We start from the raw sequence: 23,838 nt of genomic DNA on the forward strand, positions 1-23,838 counted from the left end.
TAGAGAGTAAGCACGTGGATGATATCAAAACCAAGCTTTCAAAGCCTCTGGATGCCTACCAGATCCCAACAGAGAACCAAGATCCTCCACTACTCCCTTTAGGAATCCCTGATATTCACCAGCCGCTGGCCTGCACCGATCCCCTCAGCCAAGAGGAGCAGCCTGGTTCTGAAAATGCTGATCTGGGAGAGAACAGCCGGAGTCGTCAGGACCTAGGGACACTTGAAAATGGGATTGAACCTAGCAGTGGTCTTGCAGACATTACTACACTGGCGGAGGATATTCACCTTCCCCAGCTCTTTAATCCTTTGAAAGATCTTGATCAATCCCAAGGTCCCAACGTGATCAAAGCTAAAGACACCAGAGCCATTAAGGTGAATCAGGTGCAGGAAAAGCCAAGTGTCATAAAGGTTCCCTCTGATCAACCCAGGAAGAACAAACAGAAAGCCTCTGAGCCTATCAGTGGCGCTCCCAAGGCCAAAATCCAGCCAAAGAATCCAGAGTGCCTGTTAGGGGGAGAAGTGGTTACATGCCACGCTGCAGTCAGTGACAGGGCTCCTGTGAACACGGCCAAGCACTCTCAAGGCAAACCTCAGAAAGCTGCATCCAGAAAGATCAGCAAAACTAAGAGCCACGGGCAGGAAAAGACCAAAAGGACCAGAGGGAGAAACAAGGCTGAGGAGAACAAGCAGTCAGGGAACAAAGTCAAGGCAGAAGAGAAGCCAGCAATCCCCCACACGAAGCGAAAGGAACACCAAACTGAGCTTCTCCAACAGAGCTTTCAAAAGCCTCGAACCTCCCTTGGCGTGCGCATGCTGGAGTCTGTGAAGGTTCTTCATGCGCTGGGGAAGAAGAATGAGACGAAAACTGGGCTCTCTTCCTGTCGGCTCTTGGGAAAGTCAAGCAACCCCAAAGACCCCCAGCCACCCCCAGCTATCCAGCCATGGCGGCATACCCCACGTGAGGGGAAGGGTCCTGAGAAAACGCAAGTCCAAGCCCAGAAACCAGACAGCAGTGCTGAAACAGAGTGTCCGTCTCCAGCCCAGTATGAGCGGCCTCCTCCTGGGAAGGTCAAGTTGATACCTCTGCCTTTTTCTGCCTGGGACAAGCCTCAAGCTCGACCCGCTCCTCGGAGGCCACAGTCTCTGGCCTCACATCGGCCTGCTGGGGCTTACCGTGCCCAGCCTGGTTCTACTGACTCAGCTCAACCTGCTGCAGCCAATTCATCCCAGCCAGCTCCTGCCTCTTTGCCAGGCCCCGCCAAACCAGCTCAGCCAACTGTGACCAACCCAACCCAACCGGCTTGGCCCAACCATACCCAGCCTCGTGTCCCTCAGTCTGCTGCTCCTAGGCCTGCACCCTCCAAAACTTCATCTGGCGCTCCTCTCCAGCGGGAGCCTGTTCCCCCTGCTGTGAATAAGCGCCAGTCCCCACCCAAGCTCCAAACCCACTTTCTACTCCAAGACTTCAGCAAGCAACGAGTTCCATGGAGGGAACCCAACGTGCCTGAGCCAGTCATGTCAAAGCCCATCGAACAAGAGCAGAGGCCAGAGCGAGAGGCCATGAAGAGGCGGGCTCAACAACAACGGGAGAATGCTGCCAGATACACCTCTTCGGGCAAGCTGCAATTTTTCACCGAGAGGGAAAACGAAATGGAAATTGCCGACTACTACGGATACGTCAAGTGAGAGCTGCTAGGATTCTTGGTGCCACCTTGGCTACCAGCTGTTCTTCCATACACAGGTAAGACAGGTATAGAACTGAATAAGTAAATGGAATACAATTAATAGACGAGTAACAAACCTTTCGAATTTTCAGATGCTGCTAACTGGGGCGTGAGAAAGGAAGGACTGAAAGTTGGATGGGAGAATGAAGGAAAGGGGTAAAAACTGAGCAAAGAGGAAGGAACTTGGCCCAGGGCTAGGAAGGCCAAAAGAGACGTATGGATTTAGGAAAGGAAGCAGGAGCGAGGATGAAATGGCAGAAGTAAAAAGCAGGGTCAGAGGTCTGGGTTGAAAGAACACAATTGGAGTAGAGTTGAAGGTGACAGAAGATGAGTCTAGGTTTACTAGGAGAAACAGAAAAAGTCTCTCGGGGACGCTGGCCTTAAGTCTCACAACCACCAGATAGGTATTTCAGAAAACAAGAGGTTCAGGACACATCTCTGAAAGGTCTGAGTTGCCTTATTCAGGTGTGACTGTAGTGGGGGAATAGGGAAATCTACCAGAGAAGTGGCTAGGGCTCAGAGTTATCCTAGGGGCAGCTGACGACAGGGGCAGAGCCAAGGGAACTGCTGGATCAGGAGGCCCACGAACAAAGCAGGGGCATAGCCGCCTGTCACTTCCCTGCCAGGAAGGAAGCCAGGTATATTACTGTAACCAAGGCACACTGGGGTCTTTACTGTATGGAGAACTTGGCTCCTGCCCGCAATCCTACGGCTCGGCGTCACACACAGGAAGTAGGGCCTCTGGGCAACCAGAAATGGGAATGGGACTGAAGGAGATTCAGCCCACAAATATCCGACCACCAGCTTCCACCTCTGCAGTCTGCCACCCTGTGTCTGCTCAACGCATCACAGAAACAAGTTTTCAAGGTGAGTATACAGACGGCAGAGAAAAGTTGAACAATGAGGTCAGCATTCAAAAATGGGGTCAAATCGACAGCTGGGAAGGGGTGTAGAGACAGGTAGAATTTAGATCCTGAGCCTTTAATAACCACTACCTTCTCTCAGTGCTCTCTGTTTTTAGACTCTATATGAGAACACCTAGGGCTTCCCTGGTGGCGCCTGCCAATGCAGGGGACACGGGTTCGAGCCCTGGTCTGCGAAGATCCCACATGCCGTGCAGCAACTAAGCGCATGTGCCACGACGACGGAGCCTGCATTCTAGAGCCCGTGAGCCTCAACTACCGAAGCCCACGTGCCTACAGCCCATGCTCCGCAACAAGAGAAGCCACCGCGATGAGATGCCCGCACACCGCAACCGAGAGTAGCCCCCGCTAGCCGCCAACTAGAGAAAGCCCGTGCACAGCAATGAGAGACCCAGTGCAGCCAAAAACATAAATACGTAGAATAAATAAGTTCAAACAGTAAATAAATACATAAACATAAATTACAAAAAAAAAGAACACCTAATGCAGGTGGGAAGGTGGGAGGGCCACCGTAGAGGTCATCTATGCTACATGTACAAGAACCCCGAGAGCACACCAATCGGTACCACACTTTTCACTGCTGTAGCCGATCGTTCCCCCTGTACTGCCACACTGTAGCACTCCCTTCCCTCATCTACTGCTATAGTCTCTTCGGAAGGTGTTTCCGAACTCTTGTTATGAGAGTGCCAGTTGAACTGTCCTCACTTCCTTCATTTATACCAGGATTGAAGACCTTGTGGTCCGAGATCCTGTCCAGAGAGCAAGCAGGCTAAGGCTCTGTCTTTGTTGATGTATTTCATCAGAAAGGGCTCTACCCCCTCTCCTAGTTCATGGTGTGAAGTGTTCTTGGCCTCTCGGGAAAGTGGGGAGAATGGAAAGGACCCTATATGAGAATGCTAGGCTCTGTAAAACATTTCAGGTTTTTAAAAATAAGACTCATTTTGTATTGGACTGACAACAGTCCTATGAAATACAAAGAAAGCCGAGAATCAGTGACAGGAAAGGATCACCAGTAAGAACTACAGCAGTCACCGCTTACCTCGTAGCATAGGGCACTGTCCGTGATCCTTAAGAAGAGTTAGTAGAAATGCCTTGCCCATCTTGCCCCTGAACCCCTTGAAAGGTACACGACTGCTGTGTTGGTGTTTAGGGGGAGCATCTCACTTACCAGGGACTGACTTCTCCCTTGATTCCTCTGTAGTGATGGAGACTTCCCCGCTGATGAAAAATTCCCTGGGATTGCAACCTCCAAGCCAGACAGCTTTCCTATGGAATGACAGAGAACTTGTCAAGGTGAAACACCAGTCTGCGGGAGAAAGGGAGGAAGAGAATGATGGAAATCGTTTCTGGGAAACTATTTTTACATTATGTGTTGTTTGTTCCCGGTAAATAAACTGAAATCTTCTTAACAGTACAACAAAATCTAAACCACTAAAGCCAACAATACAGGAGTATAACGTTCGAAAAAAATTTCTTTGGCTGCGCAGCATGTGGGATCTTAGCTCCCCAACCAGGGATTGAACCCACGCCTGCTGCATTGGAAGCGCAGAGTCTTCACCACGGGACCACCGGGGAAGTCCCAGGACTATCACTTTTAAAGGAGAAGGTACAAACCCCTCGGTTCTATGAACTGGAGATTTTTAGTAAGAAGTCAATATATTTGTTGTTAGGCACATTTTATGTTAGGCTGTCTCCCTGCACAGGATGCAGGCGCCTTGAGAATGGAAGTCATATCCCTCTATAGTACGTCCCTCTTCTTTCTGCTTTGCAGTTTGCTGCTCCACTTGTTCAACCCCACCTAGTAATAACCTATACTTCCCTTGTTCCTGTTTTCCCATCTGGAAAACAGACAAAAGGCAACCAAACAACGCAAAGGTCTCAACAAATAAGGGATATCCAAAACCAGAGATGGCCAGAACTTCTGTACCCCTGATGAAATAGTCCTCATACAAAACCTGATAATCAAATTCCTTAATGCTAGGAATCACAGTGAAAAATAGTATCTGAACTGACTTCTGTCAGATGAGTGAGAACTAAGGTTAATTCAGTGTATCTGAAGCATAGAAAGTGAGGGCAAAAGTGGCACAAGATGGGGCTAGAGAAGCAGAGAGGATTCTAGACCACGCAGAGTCTTAAAGGCCAACAGTGTGTTTTCTATTCTCAAAACAATGCTTGTGAGCGATGTTTATGAGCAACGTTCCAACTTGCTTTGAAGGTTTCTTGTGTGAAGAGTGGATTGGAAGGAAACAAGATATATGGACACCAGTTAGGACCTAATCGCAACAGACAGGCAAGTTCAGTATTAGGAAGTTGAGGAAGAGCTGGCTGACAGATTCCAAAGAAATTCAGGAGATGAACTGAAGCGGGCTTAATGGGGTAGGAGATGGAGGAAAGGAAGGTCTTAGGGAATTCAAGGGTTTACTGCACACATGAGCAAAGTCTCAAAATTAATCATTTGAACGTACAGAGGCGGATCTCCCAAATGACACCGGTTAGGAAGCAACGGTACGCCCTTTAGAATTCCTAGAGACAACACAAATCAACTGTTTCGATGGAAAATTCGGCGGGACTCTTGATTTCCATGGGAATACAGAGAAAAGAGACACTGATCTGGCTTGCAGGTATATTTAGGAAGCTGTTAGCCGGACATCACCTACTAGTATCATGTAAGTAGGCCGTCCGAAGTAGGAAGCTTAGGGGAAAAACCTGGAGGAAAACTTAAAAGCTTAAGCCACACCTCTACACTACACCACCTTTCACAATTTCTTCTCAGATAAGCATCATCCCCATCAGTGAAGAAACTCGTTCGTACCTCATAATAGGAAAAACAGGCCTAAAGATTCAATGTGTGTCTTGGGAGGTCCCATCTATGCGATATCTTCCTGGGACCAGAAAAGGCCCCAGGAAGATCCATCTCTGCACCCCTGAAAGCTTACCACCAAGGAAAATGACTAGGTCCATAGATTTCCTCCCTCAAACCAGCTTACCTCACACATAGATCATTAGCAACTCCGCCCTTACTCACATTATCACAGTCACAAGAGTGGTTAGGGAGAAAAGCACTAACCAGGGGAACTAAAACAGAGGCAATCCAGGCCAAGCTGGGCTGGTGGCAGATATCTTGCTCCTTACGCTCGGGTGCATAATGCGACTCACCACAGTGCCTTTTTCACAGACCCTTTTGAACGTTTCTCCACAGAATCCAACAGCTCAAGTTAGTTCATGACGCTTCAAGGTCAACAATCGTCAAGAGAAAAACATGCAATATGTCTTACAATGTTGGATTCCTTACAAACAGGACAAGGAGATAACCATGTAGACAAAACCAGAGCATTTGAAAACATCTGTATTCTACAAACACACCAGTGAATGCTATAAATAAGGTACTATGACATAAAACAAAATGAAAACTAGATGTGAGACTCTTCTCTTCAGTGTACAGACTTCATGGCAGTTGCTGCACACTATCTAGCTACTTAGATCTTTAACTCTCTGTTCTGTTAATACCAAATGAGGCCCAAGTGTGTCAACCTGTTTCCCACAGAAACCAAAAAGTCTACATGCATCTCTTTTCTCCTGTGCCCTTTCACCTTACCTGCTCCCAATTCTCCACCAACGTCCTCCTCTTTCTCTAATTATTCTCCTCTTCATTTTGCTTGGCCTTGCCCCCAAGCATGCAAGACAGAGAGTCCTAGAGGTCCAAGATTCTAGAGTGGCTGTTTGCAAGGCGGAGGAGATTACAGTAACTGCCACACTGTATATACTTCTGTGCAAAGAAAAAGGGACAGTGTTCAGAATGTCTCTCACATATAACAAGAGCTGGAGATGGCAGGATACCTGTGTGGCCCAAGGAACTAGAGCTAGCAAATTATGGGCCAAACAATTGCAACCAAAGGCTGGAAGAGGAAAGGTCTGCAACCAGCTCTGTCTCCTAGCTCTCTGGTATTTGCTGCCAACGGGCAGAGTCTATTTCGTGAAGCATCAAGCACTGAAAAGAAGACTCCTGCTGCTGGAAGTTGACAGGAAGTAACGTCCAATGCAAGATCAAGGCTTGTCCTCGAAGCAATGCCCATAATGGAAGAAAAAAAAAAAAGAGAAAGCGGAAGAGAAATGTTAAGTCGCAAGTCCAACCTGGCCCCCAGCCTAGCCCAGCCCAAGGAAGGTAGGAGTCAAGGAGAAGAAACTGAAAGAGAAGAGCCTTGGACCACAACATTCTCCACAAGGTACACTCAAGAAACTTCACCCTACTCTTGAACCAAGTTACAAAGAGAGCTTCTTAATCCCTACTTTGGCTCCTTAAAAGCTGCTATCAGTTCACTCATTAGACACATCTGATTTCAGAACAACTGTAATAGTTCAAACTAGATGGCTCTTTCCTTCCTAAGGATTATTAATTAAATAAGATCTATATAGCTCTAAGTATATGATACATAAAATAGAATACTCTGTAGAATATAAGTAACTCTTAGTTCAGTGTATTAATGAACGTCTGTAAGAAATGTGGCAATGATTTCCCTAATGGAAGAGCCTGGGGGAGGTAAATCTGTCTTCTAGGATTTCCTCCTCCCCAAAGCTCAGAAACTCAGGTGTTGTTTTAGCTCTCCTACACTCTCTTCACCCAAGCCCGCCTTCCTGTTGGGGATCGGACCTCCCTATTGGCTCTCTCATACCTTTCAACTGCCTGCTTTGTGACATCACTCTCCTCCCAAACCTACTACCACTTGGTAGAGCCTTGGGGTTTCCGTGGAGCTGTTTGGACCAGTAACCAGTGACCTCTGTACTGGACACGTGCGCCGTTCAGCTGCAGCCACTCAGACATCCTCTAGTGTTGTCTCCTCATCCCTTGTACCTGCAGTGGATGCTTCCTCTTCTCTGACCATGTCAGGTAAGAAAAGAAACTTTGGAAAGTTTTGCGTTCGATTTCTTTTGCCCCTAAATTGAGTAGGAGATTCAAAATAGCATGGAATAATGAGGGAAAGTATTGAACTACACGTCTGGAGACCTAATTTCAGTTTTGACTTTGACGTTTACTATCTGTGTGACTTTGGACAAATCACTGGCTGTCTCACAAAGCCTGTTGCTTTCCTTAACTGTTACGTTAGGATACCACATTGGGTTGATCACTCTGATCCCCTTCTTTTCCAGTATTGAGCCTTAAAGGGTACCCATGTAGAAAACGAAATCAGACACTTCTCAAGAGTGTTTCAACAGAAACATAGAAAAGCCAGGGGACATAGAAAACTAGCAATATATACCAAGATGTTTCATCTCTAATGGTCTCCCTCCACTAGGATTTCGACTAGTTGAAAAGAGAGAATAGGGAGAGAGGATGGAGAGTACTGGGCTCTACAGGGAGGCACAGAGTCGAGCGTAAGGAAGTTTAGGATGGTTTTCATTAGCACAGGCCAACAGGCACCAAGAGATGGGAGAAAATGTAAGAATGAAGAGGGAAAGCATAGAGGAGCTCTCAAGAAAAACGGAGTTTGCAATGGAATGCTGATGGGAACCAAAGATTTTCAATTAAAGCAGAAACAGCACAGAGGGAAACCTGCTCAGAGCAGGGCAAAACCAAGTTGATGGTAGCAAACCCTTACATTAACAGACTTAAGAAGGAAAGTAAGGCCAGAACAGGGGATCACCGGGAAAGGCAGCTTATCAGAAAAGTCATACTCCGTTTTCTTTCTTTTATTGCCTCTCTGAATACAGTTGGCCACTTGACAGTTTTGAATATAAACATTTTAGAAATACGTTTTAGAAATGATGCCTCCTATAAACAAGCAACCACAGTGGTTATCTAGGGGGCTGCTTTTCAGTGTTTTATTCTTTCTAATTTTTAAACTAGGTAGACATTTCACCAATTCAACATTTTAAGTGATATCTTCTAAATTGAATCAGAAGGACTATTTTCCTTGGTGTGATATGTAGGTTCTAAGGCAAGGCTGCTTTTCATTTTTACAGTTATTTCCTTCCTAACACAGAGAGCACATTGATCAACAGCCATCGTTCGCTTGTAGATCTTAGCTACCGAAGAAGAAGAAGAAGAAGAAAAAGTCAAGCCCCACATCTCTAATTCCCCCCACTTAGGGAATTCCCTGGCGGTCCAGTGCTTAGGACTCGGTGCTTTCACGGCCAGGGCCACGCGGCGCGGCCAAAGAAACAAAACAAACAAACATCCACGTTTATCGAAAACCATATTGTGGAGTCCTGTGGATTTTCTTACATTCGAAAATCTTTTTTAATTGGATTCTAGGCATGATGGTTTTTTGAGGTTTTGGGATGCCATCTTCTTGGATGCTGAAGATGATTCTAATCTAAGTTCTAGGATAAATCCAAAAACCTTCCTGATACATTTTAAGCTTCCTTTCTGCTTATTATATAAGCTATATTCATTGAAATATATATTTCTCCTAGGCTTAATACCTCTTACTTGCTGGGTAAAAATATGAAGGAGCACAATAATGAAACTCTTTTACACTTATTATTTTGCTGTCTGCTTCGTACCGGTTTTCATTGAAATACTTGTCTATATGTGTTGTGGCTACCTATACATGCACATTTATTGCATTCTGTTGCTTGTTATGCATTTTTTACTGACATACCTTCTCTGTCTGTATGCATTGGCTAGGAATTCATTCACCTCTATCACCTCCATCGTGTTTTCTGGTTAATAGTATTCACTAAAATAGAGTGGGCAAAATTCACTTTCATAATATTGCATGGATGGTACAGAATGCCATTTGTTAGTAAATTCATTAGGCTTCGATACTTGCCACATACCCCAGTTTTCATTAATATCTATGGATTTCTTTTTCGTTAACGTAATATGCTTGTCATGATTTTTCTTTGTCTTTCTAGAACTTATTGTATCTTCCTCCATATAAATCATACGCAATAGATCAGCTTATTCATCTATTAATTATTACTGCTATTATTATTGGTGGTGGTGTTATAACCACTTTATAGGTGAGGAATCTGAAGTAATCAGATAACTTTTCCCTTTCCAAAAGCACTTAAGAAATCCACTTTCGGGTAATCATTTTGAGGTAGGATGAGAAACCGGGCTTGAAGAGGGCAAAAATGACTCTTTCAATTCACCAGTTGGACTGAGCTGTACGTCACCTCTAGGTAATAGCGTGGGAACTGCACAAGCAAAGGGAGACACCGAAGACGACAATGGTAATAGCCGTACTGTTTTCTAATGGACAAAAAAAATGCCTATATTATAAGTTCTATTTCTCCTGCTTTCTGGCAGTATCATGCTCAGAGTGGAGTCCTGGCAAGGAAGTCAGGATACTTAGGTTCTGAAACCTGGTAATGATACTAACATAATGAGAGAACTTGAACAAGTCAACCCGACCTCTCTGAGCCTCAGTTTCCTTACTCACGAAATGAGACTGAGAACATCGAAGTTCTCTAAGGGCCTCCTAGTTCTAAAATGCTTCCAGTCTAGGAAATAGCATAGAAGTCAATACGAGTGCAGGCTGAAGGGAAAGACAGGGCAGGGAGAAGGTTGCTTCCAGCCTAGAGAACAATCTCTGAACCACACCACTTGGCTCTTCTGCCCGTCTGTGCCCAAGATGGGAGCACAGGCAGTTAATAGAGAAGAGTGGAAAACTGCTCAGTCCTTACAGCCATCATCAACTGTCTGATTTTGGGTTTCTCAGGAAGTAGTGATAGTAGAGGTGTCCTGATAGCAAGAACCTTCAGATGATGCCGTTCCTCAAACGTAGTGAGAATTTCTCAACCTCCCTGAGTTTTTCATGACCCTCTTGTTCTTACAGAAAATTTCCAACATCCATCTCTACTTGGAACTCTAAATTCTCTGCAGCATTCTCCTCCTGTGGTGAGCAATGCAACTTCCCTAACACGAAGTGTCTGCAACTTCTCCAGAGTCTCTGCCCCTGCCGTCAGTTCGGCATCGGCTACTGGTACCCCTTTCCAGACACTCATGGGTAGTGCCTACCTTTACCAACATTCTAGCACGACTATGTTATCTGGAGTTACTGACCACAGCCAGATCTCCACTTCAGCTGCTTCCTATCCAGGTGTTCTTGAGTGGGACATCACAGCAAGCACTGAAAAGAATTCTTCTTCACTCGGAGACTTTACTCTGGCACTCACTGACCGCCACACAGCTGCCTCCTCCATGTTTCTGGCAGCCCAGTATGATAAAACTTCAGACGCCAAGAACATGGTCCCTCTACATCCATCGCTTTCTGCCAGCCTTGCTCAGGGAACACCATCTCAGATTCCAAATCAGGGGCAGAGCCGCCTGCCACTTCCCTGCCAGGAAGGAAGCCAGGTATATTACTATCACCAAGGCACACTGGGGTCTTTACTGTATGGAGAACTTGGCTCCTGCCCGCAATCCTACGGCTCGGCGTCATACACAGGAAGTCGGGCCTCTGGGCAACCAGAAATGGGAATGGGACTGAAGGAGATTCAGCCCACAAATATCCGACCACCAGCTTCCACCTCTGCAGTCTGCCACCCTGTGTCTGCTCAACGCATCACAGAAACAAGTTTTCAAGGTGAGTATAACAAACGCCAGAGAAAGTTGAAGAATGAGGTCGGCACTCAAAAATGGGGTCAAATCGACAGCTGGGAAGGGGTGTAGAGGCAGGTAGAATTTAGATCCTGAGCCTTTAATAACCACTACCTTCGCTCAGTGCCCTCTGTTTTTAGACTCTCTATGAGAACACCTAGGGCTTCCCTGGTGGCGCCGTGGTTAAGAATCCGCCTGCCAATGCAATGCGGGGGACACGGGTTCGAGCCCTGGTCTGCGAAGATCCCACATGCCGTGCAGCAACTAAGCGCATGTGCCACAACGACGGAGCCTGCATTCTAGAGCCCGTGAGCCTCAACTACCGAAGCCCACGTGCCTACAGCCCATGCTCCGCAACAAAGAGAAGCCACCGCGATGAGAAGCCCGCACACCGCAACCAAGAGTAGCCCCCGCTAGCCGCCAACTAGAGAAAGCCCGTGCACAGCAATGAGAGACCCAGTGCAGCCAAAAAAATAAATACGTAGAATAAATAAGTTCAAACAGTAAATAAATACATAAACATAAATTACAAAAAAAAGAACACCTAATGCAGGTGGGAAGGTGGGAGGGCCACTGTAGAGGTCATCTATGCTACATGTACAAGAACCCCGAGAGCACACCAATCGGTACCACACTTTTCACTGCTGTAGCCGATCGTTCCCCCTGTACTGCCACACTGTAGCACTCCCTTCCCTCATCTACTGCTATAGTCTCTTCGGAAGGTGTTTCAGAACTCTTGTTATGAGAGTGCCAGTTGAACTGTCCTCACTTCCTTCATTTATACCAGGATTGAAGACCTTGTGGTCCGAGATCCTGTCCAGAGAGCAAGCAGGCTAAGACTCTGTCTTTGTTGATGTATTTCATCAGCAAGGGCTCTACCCCCTCTCCTAGTTCATGGTGTGACGTGTTCTTGGCCTCTCGGGAAAGTGGGGAGAATGGAAAGGACCCTATATGAGAATGCTAGGCTTTGTAAAACATTTCAGGTTTTTAAAAATAAGACTCATTTTGTATTGGACTTATAACAGTCCTATGAAATACAAAGCGAGCCGAGAATCAGCGACAGGAAAGGCTCACCAGTAAGAATTACAACAGTCACCGCTTACCTCGTAGCATAGGGCACTGTCCGTGATCCTTAAGAAGAGTTAGTAGAAATGCCTTGCCCATCTTGCCCCTGAACCCCTTGAAAGGTACACGACTGCTGTGTTGGTGTTTAGGGGGAGCATCTCACTTACCAGGGACTGACTTCTCCCTTGATCCCTTTGTAGGGATGGAGACCTCCCCCCTGGTGATGAAAAATTCCCTGGGATTGCAACCTCCAAGCCAGACGTTTTGTGTGACACAAAGTCAAGAACTCCCCAAGTCCTGCAGTAGCAGAAACAGCCACATACTTGAGAGTAACCCACCATCTGAACTTGGGGACATTTCAGTGACAGCTCCAGTCCAGAGTGCCAGGCGTCTCCTGGCCCTGCCTCCAGCTCCAAGCCAGGGACAAATAGAGAGTAAGCACGTGGATGATATCAAAACCAAGCTTTCAAAGCCTCTGGATGCCTACCAGATCCCAACAGAGAACCAAGATCCTCCACTACTCCCTTTAGGAATCCCTGATATTCACCAGCCGCTGGCCTGCACCGATCCCCTCAGCCAAGAGGAGCAGCCTGGTTCTGAAAATGCTGATCTGGGAGAGAACAGCCGGAGTCGTCAGGACCTAGGGACACTTGAAAATGGGATTGAACCTAGCAGTGGTCTTGCAGACATTACTACACTGGCGGAGGATATTCACCTTCCCCAGCTCTTTAATCCTTTGAAAGATCTTGATCAATCCCAAGGTCCCAACGTGATCAAAGCTAAAGACACCAGAGCCATTAAGGTGAATCAGGTGCAGGAAAAGCCAAGTGTCATAAAGGTTCCCTCTGATCAACCCAGGAAGAACAAACAGAAAGCCTCTGAGCCTATCAGTGGCGCTCCCAAGGCCAAAATCCAGCCAAAGAATCCAGAGTGCCTGTTAGGGGGAGAAGTGGTTATATGCCACGCTGCAGTCAGTGACAGGGCTCCTGTGAACACGGCCAAGCACTCTCAAGGCAAACCTCAGAAAGCTGCATCCAGAAAGATCAGCAAAACTAAGAGCCACGGGCAGGAAAAGACCAAAAGGACCAGAGGGAGAAACAAGGCTGAGGAGAACAAGCAGTCAGGGAACAAAGTCAAGGCAGAAGAGAAGCCAGCAATCCCCCACACGAAGCGAAAGGAACACCAAACTGAGCTTCTCCAACAGAGCTTTCAAAAGCCTCGAACCTCCCTTGGCGTGCGCATGCTGGAGTCTGTGAAGGTTCTTCATGCGCTGGGGAAGAAGAATGAGACGAAAACTGGGCGCTCTTCCTGTCGGCTCTTGGGAAAGTCAAGCAACCCCAAAGACCCCCAGCCACCCCCAGCTATCCAGCCATGGCGGCATACCCCACGTGAGGGGAAGGGTCCTGAGAAAACGCAAGTCCAAGCCCAGAAACCAGACAGCAGTGCTGAAACAGAGTGTCCGTCTCCAGCCCAGTATGAGCGGCCTCCTCCTGGGAAGGTCAAGTTGATACCTCTGCCTTTTTCTGCCTGGGACAAGCCTCAAGCTCGACCCGCTCCTCGGAGGCCACAGTCTCTGGCCTCACATCGGCCTGCTGGGGCTTACCGTGCCCAGCCTGGTTCTACTGACTCAGCTCAACCTGCTGCAGCCAATTCATCCCAGCCAGCTCCTGCCTCTTTGCCAGGCCCCGCCAAACCAGCTCAGCCAACTGTGACCAACCCAACCCAACCGGCTTGGCCCAACCATACCCAGCCTCGTGTCCCTCAGTCTGCTGCTCCTAGGCCTGCACCCTCCAAAACTTCATCTGGCGCTCCTCTCCAGCGGGAGCCTGTTCCCCCTGCTGTGAATAAGCGCCAGTCCCCACCCAAGCTCCAAACCCACTTTCTACTCCAAGACTTCAGCAAGCAACGAGTTCCATGGAGGGAACCCAACGTGCCTGAGCCAGTCATGTCAAAGCCCATCGAACAAGAGCAGAGGCCAGAGCGAGAGGCCATGAAGAGGCGGGCTCAACAACAACGGGAGAATGCTGCCAGATACACCTCTTCGGGCAAGCTGCAATTTTTCACCGAGAGGGAAAACGAAATGGAAATTGCCGACTACTACGGATACGTCAAGTGAGAGCTGCTAGGATTCTTGGTGCCACCTTGGCTACCAGCTGTTCTTCCATACACAGGTAAGACAGGTATAGAACTGAATAAGTAAATGGAATACAATTAATAGACGAGTAACAAACCTTTCGAATTTTCAGATGCTGCTAACTGGGGCGTGAGAAAGGAAGGACTGAAAGTTGGATGGGAGAATGAAGGAAAGGGGTAAAAACTGAGCAAAGAGGAAGGAACTTGGCCCAGGGCTAGGAAGGCCAAAAGAGACGTATGGATTTAGGAAAGGAAGCAGGAGCGAGGATGAAATGGCAGAAGTAAAAAGCAGGGTCAGAGGTCTGGGTTGAAAGAACACAATTGGAGTAGAGTTGAAGGTGACAGAAGATGAGTCTAGGTTTACTAGGAGAAATAGAAAAAGTCTCTCGGGGACGCTGGCCTTAAGTCTCACAACCACCAGATAGGTATTTCAGAAAACAAGAGGTTCAGGACACATCTCTGAAAGGTCTGAGTTGCCTTATTCAGGTGTGACTGTAGTGGGGGAATAGGGAAATCTACCAGAGAAGTGGCTAGGGCTCAGAGTTATCCTAGGGGCAGCTGACGACAGGGGCAGAGCCAAGGGAACTGCTGGATCAGGAGGCCCACGAACAAAGCAGGGGCATAGCCGCCTGTCACTTCCCTGCCAGGAAGGAAGCCAGGTATATTACTATAACCAAGGCACACTGGGGTCTTTACTGTATGGAGAACTTGGCTCCTGCCCGCAATCCTACGGCTCGGCGTCACACACAGGAAGTAGGGCCTCTGGGCAACCAGAAATGGGAATGGGACTGAAGGAGATTCAGCCCACAAATATCCGACCACCAGCTTCCACCTCTGCAGTCTGCCACCCTGTGTCTGCTCAACGCATCACAGAAACAAGTTTTCAAGGTGAGTATACAGACGGCAGAGAAAAGTTGAACAATGAGGTCAGCATTCAAAAATGGGGTCAAATCGACAGCTGGGAAGGGGTGTAGAGACAGGTAGAATTTAGATCCTGAGCCTTTAATAACCACTACCTTCTCTCAGTGCTCTCTGTTTTTAGACTCTATATGAGAACACCTAGGGCTTCCCTGGTGGCGCCTGCCAATGCAGGGGACACGGGTTCGAGCCCTGGTCTGCGAAGATCCCACATGCCGTGCAGCAACTAAGCGCATGTGCCACGACGACGGAGCCTGCATTCTAGAGCCCGTGAGCCTCAACTACCGAAGCCCACGTGCCTACAGCCCATGCTCCGCAACAAGAGAAGCCACCGCGATGAGATGCCCGCACACCGCAACCGAGAGTAGCCCCCGCTAGCCGCCAACTAGAGAAAGCCCGTGCACAGCAATGAGAGACCCAGTGCAGCCAAAAACATAAATACGTAGAATAAATAAGTTCAAACAGTAAATAAATACATAAACATAAATTACAAAAAAAAAGAACACCTAATGCAGGTGGGAAGGTGGGAGGGCCACCGTAGAGGTCATCTATGCTACATGTACAAGAACCCCGAGAGCACACCAATCGGTACCACACTTTTCACTGCTGTAGCCGATCGTTCCCCCTGTACTGCCACACTGTAGCACTCCCTTCCCTCATCTACTGCTATAGTCTCTTCGGAAGGTGTTTCCGAACTCTTGTTATGAGAGTGCCAGTTGAACTGTCCTCACTTCCTTCATTTATACCAGGATTGAAGACCTTGTGGTCCGAGATCCTGTCCAGAGAGCAAGCAGGCTAAGGCTCTGTCTTTGTTGATGTATTTCATCAGAAAGGGCTCTACCCCCTCTCCTAGTTCATGGTGTGAAGTGTTCTTGGCCTCTCGGGAAAGTGGGGAGAATGGAAAGGACCCTATATGAGAATGCTAGGCTCTGTAAAACATTTCAGGTTTTTAAAAATAAGACTCATTTTGTATTGGACTGACAACAGTCCTATGAAATACAAAGAAAGCCGAGAATCAGTGACAGGAAAGGATCACCAGTAAGAACTACAGCAGTCACCGCTTACCTCGTAGCATAGGGCACTGTCCGTGATCCTTAAGAAGAGTTAGTAGAAATGCCTTGCCCATCTTGCCCCTGAACCCCTTGAAAGGTACACGACTGCTGTGTTGGTGTTTAGGGGGAGCATCTCACTTACCAGGGACTGACTTCTCCCTTGATTCCTCTGTAGTGATGGAGACTTCCCCGCTGATGAAAAATTCCCTGGGATTGCAACCTCCAAGCCAGACAGCTTTCCTATGGAATGACAGAGAACTTGTCAAGGTGAAACACCAGTCTGCGGGAGAAAGGGAGGAAGAGAATGATGGAAATCGTTTCTGGGAAACTATTTTTACATTATGTGTTGTTTGTTCCCGGTAAATAAACTGAAATCTTCTTAACAGTACAACAAAATCTAAACCACTAAAGCCAACAATACAGGAGTATAACGTTCGAAAAAAATTTCTTTGGCTGCGCAGCATGTGGGATCTTAGCTCCCCAACCAGGGATTGAACCCACGCCTGCTGCATTGGAAGCGCAGAGTCTTCACCACGGGACCACCGGGGAAGTCCCAGGACTATCACTTTTAAAGGAGAAGGTACAAACCCCTCGGTTCTATGAACTGGAGATTTTTAGTAAGAAGTCAATATATTTGTTGTTAGGCACATTTTATGTTAGGCTGTCTCCCTGCACAGGATGCAGGCGCCTTGAGAATGGAAGTCATATCCCTCTATAGTACGTCCCTCTTCTTTCTGCTTTGCAGTTTGCTGCTCCACTTGTTCAACCCCACCTAGTAATAACCTATACTTCCCTTGTTCCTGTTTTCCCATCTGGAAAACAGACAAAAGGCAACCAAACAACGCAAAGGTCTCAACAAATAAGGGATATCCAAAACCAGAGATGGCCAGAACTTCTGTACCCCTGATGAAATAGTCCTCATACAAAACCTGATAATCAAATTCCTTAATGCTAGGAATCACAGTGAAAAATAGTATCTGAACTGACTTCTGTCAGATGAGTGAGAACTAAGGTTAATTCAGTGTATCTGAAGCATAGAAAGTGAGGGCAAAAGTGGCACAAGATGGGGCTAGAGAAGCAGAGAGGATTCTAGACCACGCAGAGTCTTAAAGGCCAACAGTGTGTTTTCTATTCTCAAAACAATGCTTGTGAGCGATGTTTATGAGCAACGTTCCAACTTGCTTTGAAGGTTTCTTGTGTGAAGAGTGGATTGGAAGGAAACAAGATATATGGACACCAGTTAGGACCTAATCGCAACAGACAGGCAAGTTCAGTATTAGGAAGTTGAGGAAGAGCTGGCTGACAGATTCCAAAGAAATTCAGGAGATGAACTGAAGCGGGCTTAATGGGGTAGGAGATGGAGGAAAGGAAGGTCTTAGGGAATTCAAGGGTTTACTGCACACATGAGCAAAGTCTCAAAATTAATCATTTGAACGTACAGAGGCGGATCTCCCAAATGACACCGGTTAGGAAGCAACGGTACGCCCTTTAGAATTCCTAGAGACAACACAAATCAACTGTTTCGATGGAAAATTCGGCGGGACTCTTGATTTCCATGGGAATACAGAGAAAAGAGACACTGATCTGGCTTGCAGGTATATTTAGGAAGCTGTTAGCCGGACATCACCTACTAGTATCATGTAAGTAGGCCGTCCGAAGTAGGAAGCTTAGGGGAAAAACCTGGAGGAAAACTTAAAAGCTTAAGCCACACCTCTACACTACACCACCTTTCACAATTTCTTCTCAGATAAGCATCATCCCCATCAGTGAAGAAACTCGTTCGTACCTCATAATAGGAAAAACAGGCCTAAAGATTCAATGTGTGTCTTGGGAGGTCCCATCTATGCGATATCTTCCTGGGACCAGAAAAGGCCCCAGGAAGATCCATCTCTGCACCCCTGAAAGCTTACCACCAAGGAAAATGACTAGGTCCATAGATTTCCTCCCTCAAACCAGCTTACCTCACACATAGATCATTAGCAACTCCGCCCTTACTCACATTATCACAGTCACAAGAGTGGTTAGGGAGAAAAGCACTAACCAGGGGAACTAAAACAGAGGCAATCCAGGCCAAGCTGGGCTGGTGGCAGATATCTTGCTCCTTACGCTCGGGTGCATAATGCGACTCACCACAGTGCCTTTTTCACAGACCCTTTTGAACGTTTCTCCACAGAATCCAACAGCTCAAGTTAGTTCATGACGCTTCAAGGTCAACAATCGTCAAGAGAAAAACATGCAATATGTCTTACAATGTTGGATTCCTTACAAACAGGACAAGGAGATAACCATGTAGACAAAACCAGAGCATTTGAAAACATCTGTATTCTACAAACACACCAGTGAATGCTATAAATAAGGTACTATGACATAAAACAAAATGAAAACTAGATGTGAGACTGTTCTCTTCAGTGTACAGACTTCATGGCAGTTGCTGCACACTATCTAGCTACTTAGATCTTTAACTCTCTGTTCTGTTAATACCAAATGAGGCCCAAGTGTGTCAACCTGTTTCCCACAGAAACCAAAAAGTCTACATGCATCTCTTTTCTCCTGTGCCCTTTCACCTTACCTGCTCCCAATTCTCCACCAACGTCCTCCTCTTTCTCTAATTATTCTCCTCTTCATTTTGCTTGGCCTTGCCCCCAAGCATGCAAGACAGAGAGTCCTAGAGGTCCAAGATTCTAGAGTGGCTGTTTGCAAGGCGGAGGAGATTACAGTAACTGCCACACTGTATATACTTCTGTGCAAAGAAAAAGGGACAGTGTTCAGAATGTCTCTCACATATAACAAGAGCTGGAGATGGCAGGATACCTGTGTGGCCCAAGGAACTAGAGCTAGCAAATTATGGGCCAAACAATTGCAACCAAAGGCTGGAAGAGGAAAGGTCTGCAACCAGCTCTGTCTCCTAGCTCTCTGGTATTTGCTGCCAACGGGCAGAGTCTATTTCGTGAAGCATCAAGCACTGAAAAGAAGACTCCTGCTGCTGGAAGTTGACAGGAAGTAACGTCCAATGCAAGATCAAGGCTTGTCCTCGAAGCAATGCCCATAATGGAAGAAAAAAAAAAAAGAGAAAGCGGAAGAGAAATGTTAAGTCGCAAGTCCAACCTGGCCCCCAGCCTAGCCCAGCCCAAGGAAGGTAGGAGTCAAGGAGAAGAAACTAAAAGAGAAGAGCCTTGGACCACAACATTCTCCACAAGGTACACTCAAGAAACTTCACCCTACTCTTGAACCAAGTTACAAAGAGAGCTTCTTAATCCCTACTTTGGCTCCTTAAAAGCTGCTATCAGTTCACTCATTAGACACATCTGATTTCAGAACAACTGTAATAGTTCAAACTAGATGGCTCTTTCCTTCCTAAGGATTATTAATTAAATAAGATCTATATAGCTCTAAGTATATGATACATAAAATAGAATACTCTGTAGAATATAAGTAACTCTTAGTTCAGTGTATTAATGAACGTCTGTAAGAAATGTGGCAATGATTTCCCTAATGGAAGAGCCTGGGGGAGGTAAATCTGTCTTCTAGGATTTCCTCCTCCCCAAAGCTCAGAAACTCAGGTGTTGTTTTAGCTCTCCTACACTCTCTTCACCCAAGCCCGCCTTCCTGTTGGGGATCGGACCTCCCTATTGGCTCTCTCATACCTTTCAACTGCCTGCTTTGTGACATCACTCTCCTCCCAAACCTACTACCACTTGGTAGAGCCTTGGGGTTTCCGTGGAGCTGTTTGGACCAGTAACCAGTGACCTCTGTACTGGACACGTGCGCCGTTCAGCTGCAGCCACTCAGACATCCTCTAGTGTTGTCTCCTCATCCCTTGTACCTGCAGTGGATGCTTCCTCTTCTCTGACCATGTCAGGTAAGAAAAGAAACTTTGGAAAGTTTTGCGTTCGATTTCTTTTGCCCCTAAATTGAGTAGGAGATTCAAAATAGCATGGAATAATGAGGGAAAGTATTGATCTACACGTCTGGAGACCTAATTTCAGTTTTGACTTTGACGTTTACTATCTGTGTGACTTTGGACAAATCACTGGCTGTCTCACAAAGCCTGTTGCTTTCCTTAACTGTTACGTTAGGATACCACATTGGGTTGATCACTCTGATCCCCTTCTTTTCCAGTATTGAGCCTTAAAGGGTACCCATGTAGAAAACGAAATCAGACACTTCTCAAGAGTGTTTCAACAGAAACATAGAAAAGCCAGGGGACATAGAAAACTAGCAATATATACCAAGATGTTTCATCTCTAATGGTCTCCCTCCACTAGGATTTCGACTAGTTGAAAAGAGAGAATAGGGAGAGAGGATGGAGAGTACTGGGCTCTACAGGGAGGCACAGAGTCGAGCGTAAGGAAGTTTAGGATGGTTTTCATTAGCACAGGCCAACAGGCACCAAGAGATGGGAGAAAATGTAAGAATGAAGAGGGAAAGCATAGAGGAGCTCTCAAGAAAAACGGAGTTTGCAATGGAATGCTGATGGGAACCAAAGATTTTCAATTAAAGCAGAAACAGCACAGAGGGAAACCTGCTCAGAGCAGGGCAAAACCAAGTTGATGGTAGCAAACCCTTACATTAACAGACTTAAGAAGGAAAGTAAGGCCAGAACAGGGGATCACCGGGAAAGGCAGCTTATCAGAAAAGTCATACTCCGTTTTCTTTCTTTTATTGCCTCTCTGAATACAGTTGGCCACTTGACAGTTTTGAATATAAACATTTTAGAAATATGTTTTAGAAATGATGCCTCCTATAAACAAGCAACCACAGTGGTTATCTAGGGGGCTGCTTTTCAGTGTTTTATTCTTTCTAATTTTTAAACTAGGTAGACATTTCACCAATTCAACATTTTAAGTGATATCTTCTAAATTGAATCAGAAGGACTATTTTCCTTGGTGTGATATGTAGGTTCTAAGGCAAGGCTGCTTTTCATTTTTACAGTTATTTCCTTCCTAACACAGAGAGCACATTGATCAACAGCCATCGTTCGCTTGTAGATCTTAGCTACCGAAGAAGAAGAAGAAGAAGAAAAAGTCAAGCCCCACATCTCTAATTCCCCCCACTTAGGGAATTCCCTGGCGGTCCAGTGCTTAGGACTCGGTGCTTTCACGGCCAGGGCCACGCGGCGCGGCCAAAGAAACAAAACAAACAAACATCCACGTTTATCGAAAACCATATTGTGGAGTCCTGTGGATTTTCTTACATTCGAAAATCTTTTTTAATTGGATTCTAGGCATGATGGTTTTTTGAGGTTTTGGGATGCCATCTTCTTGGATGCTGAAGATGATTCTAATCTAAGTTCTAGGATAAATCCAAAAACCTTCCTGATACATTTTAAGCTTCCTTTCTGCTTATTATATAAGCTATATTCATTGAAATATATATTTCTCCTAGGCTTAATACCTCTTACTTGCTGGGTAAAAATATGAAGGAGCACAATAATGAAACTCTTTTACACTTATTATTTTGCTGTCTGCTTCGTACCGGTTTTCATTGAAATACTTGTCTATATGTGTTGTGGCTACCTATACATGCACATTTATTGCATTCTGTTGCTTGTTATGCATTTTTTACTGACATACCTTCTCTGTCTGTATGCATTGGCTAGGAATTCATTCACCTCTATCACCTCCATCGTGTTTTCTGGTTAATAGTATTCACTAAAATAGAGTGGGCAAAATTCACTTTCATAATATTGCATGGATGGTACAGAATGCCATTTGTTAGTAAATTCATTAGGCTTCGATACTTGCCACATACCCCAGTTTTCATTAATATCTATGGATTTCTTTTTCGTTAACGTAATATGCTTGTCATGATTTTTCTTTGTCTTTCTAGAACTTATTGTATCTTCCTCCATATAAATCATACGCAATAGATCAGCTTATTCATCTATTAATTATTACTGCTATTATTATTGGTGGTGGTGTTATAACCACTTTATAGGTGAGGAATCTGAAGTAATCAGATAACTTTTCCCTTTCCAAAAGCACTTAAGAAATCCACTTTCGGGTAATCATTTTGAGGTAGGATGAGAAACCGGGCTTGAAGAGGGCAAAAATGACTCTTTCAATTCACCAGTTGGACTGAGCTGTACGTCACCTCTAGGTAATAGCGTGGGAACTGCACAAGCAAAGGGAGACACCGAAGACGACAATGGTAATAGCCGTACTGTTTTCTAATGGACAAAAAAAATGCCTATATTATAAGTTCTATTTCTCCTGCTTTCTGGCAGTATCATGCTCAGAGTGGAGTCCTGGCAAGGAAGTCAGGATACTTAGGTTCTGAAACCTGGTAATGATACTAACATAATGAGAGAACTTGAACAAGTCAACCCGACCTCTCTGAGCCTCAGTTTCCTTACTCACGAAATGAGACTGAGAACATCGAAGTTCTCTAAGGGCCTCCTAGTTCTAAAATGCTTCCAGTCTAGGAAATAGCATAGAAGTCAATACGAGTGCAGGCTGAAGGGAAAGACAGGGCAGGGAGAAGGTTGCTTCCAGCCTAGAGAACAATCTCTGAACCACACCACTTGGCTCTTCTGCCCGTCTGTGCCCAAGATGGGAGCACAGGCAGTTAATAGAGAAGAGTGGAAAACTGCTCAGTCCTTACAGCCATCATCAACTGTCTGATTTTGGGTTTCTCAGGAAGTAGTGATAGTAGAGGTGTCCTGATAGCAAGAACCTTCAGATGATGCCGTTCCTCAAACGTAGTGAGAATTTCTCAACCTCCCTGAGTTTTTCATGACCCTCTTGTTCTTACAGAAAATTTCCAACATCCATCTCTACTTGGAACTCTAAATTCTCTGCAGCATTCTCCTCCTGTGGTGAGCAATGCAACTTCCCTAACACGAAGTGTCTGCAACTTCTCCAGAGTCTCTGCCCCTGCCGTCAGTTCGGCATCGGCTACTGGTACCCCTTTCCAGACACTCATGGGTAGTGCCTACCTTTACCAACATTCTAGCACGACTATGTTATCTGGAGTTACTGACCACAGCCAGATCTCCACTTCAGCTGCTTCCTATCCAGGTGTTCTTGAGTGGGACATCACAGCAAGCACTGAAAAGAATTCTTCTTCACTCGGAGACTTTACTCTGGCACTCACTGACCGCCACACAGCTGCCTCCTCCATGTTTCTGGCAGCCCAGTATGATAAAACTTCAGACGCCAAGAACATGGTCCCTCTACATCCATCGCTTTCTGCCAGCCTTGCTCAGGGAACACCATCTCAGATTCCAAATCAGGGACAGAGCCGCCTGCCACTTCCCTGCCAGGAAGGGAGCCAGGTATATTACTATAACCAAGGCACACTGGGGTCTTTACTGTATGGAGAACTTGGCTCCTGCCCGCAATCCTACGGCTCGGCATCATACACAGGAAGTCGGGCCTCTGGGCAACCAGAAATGGGAATGGGACCGAAGGAGATTCAGCCCACAAATATCCGACCACCAGCTTCCACCTCTGCAGTCTGCCACCCTGTGTCTGC

At 46.2% G+C, this 23,838-nt stretch overlaps 1 protein-coding gene across 1 annotated transcript in view; it reads right to left on the bottom strand.

Moving 5' to 3' along the window:
- Nucleotides 1–23,838, bottom strand: part of LOC309621572 (uncharacterized protein) — a gene marked incomplete at its 5' end in the record, with an annotated part of 164,993 nt that overhangs the window by 72,288 nt on the left and 68,867 nt on the right. The window contains 2 exons of the mRNA XM_082408991.1: nt 3,818–3,955; nt 16,505–16,642. Of these exons, the coding sequence (XP_082265117.1) occupies nt 3,818–3,955; nt 16,505–16,642 (276 nt within the window). The remainder of the gene's footprint in view (nt 1–3,817; nt 3,956–16,504; nt 16,643–23,838) is intronic.

Source organism: Balaenoptera borealis (assembly GCF_965194805.1).
Source record: "Balaenoptera borealis genome assembly, contig: HAP1_SCAFFOLD_1297, whole genome shotgun sequence".
In the NCBI taxonomy this organism is placed as follows: Eukaryota; Metazoa; Chordata; class Mammalia; order Artiodactyla; family Balaenopteridae; genus Balaenoptera; species Balaenoptera borealis.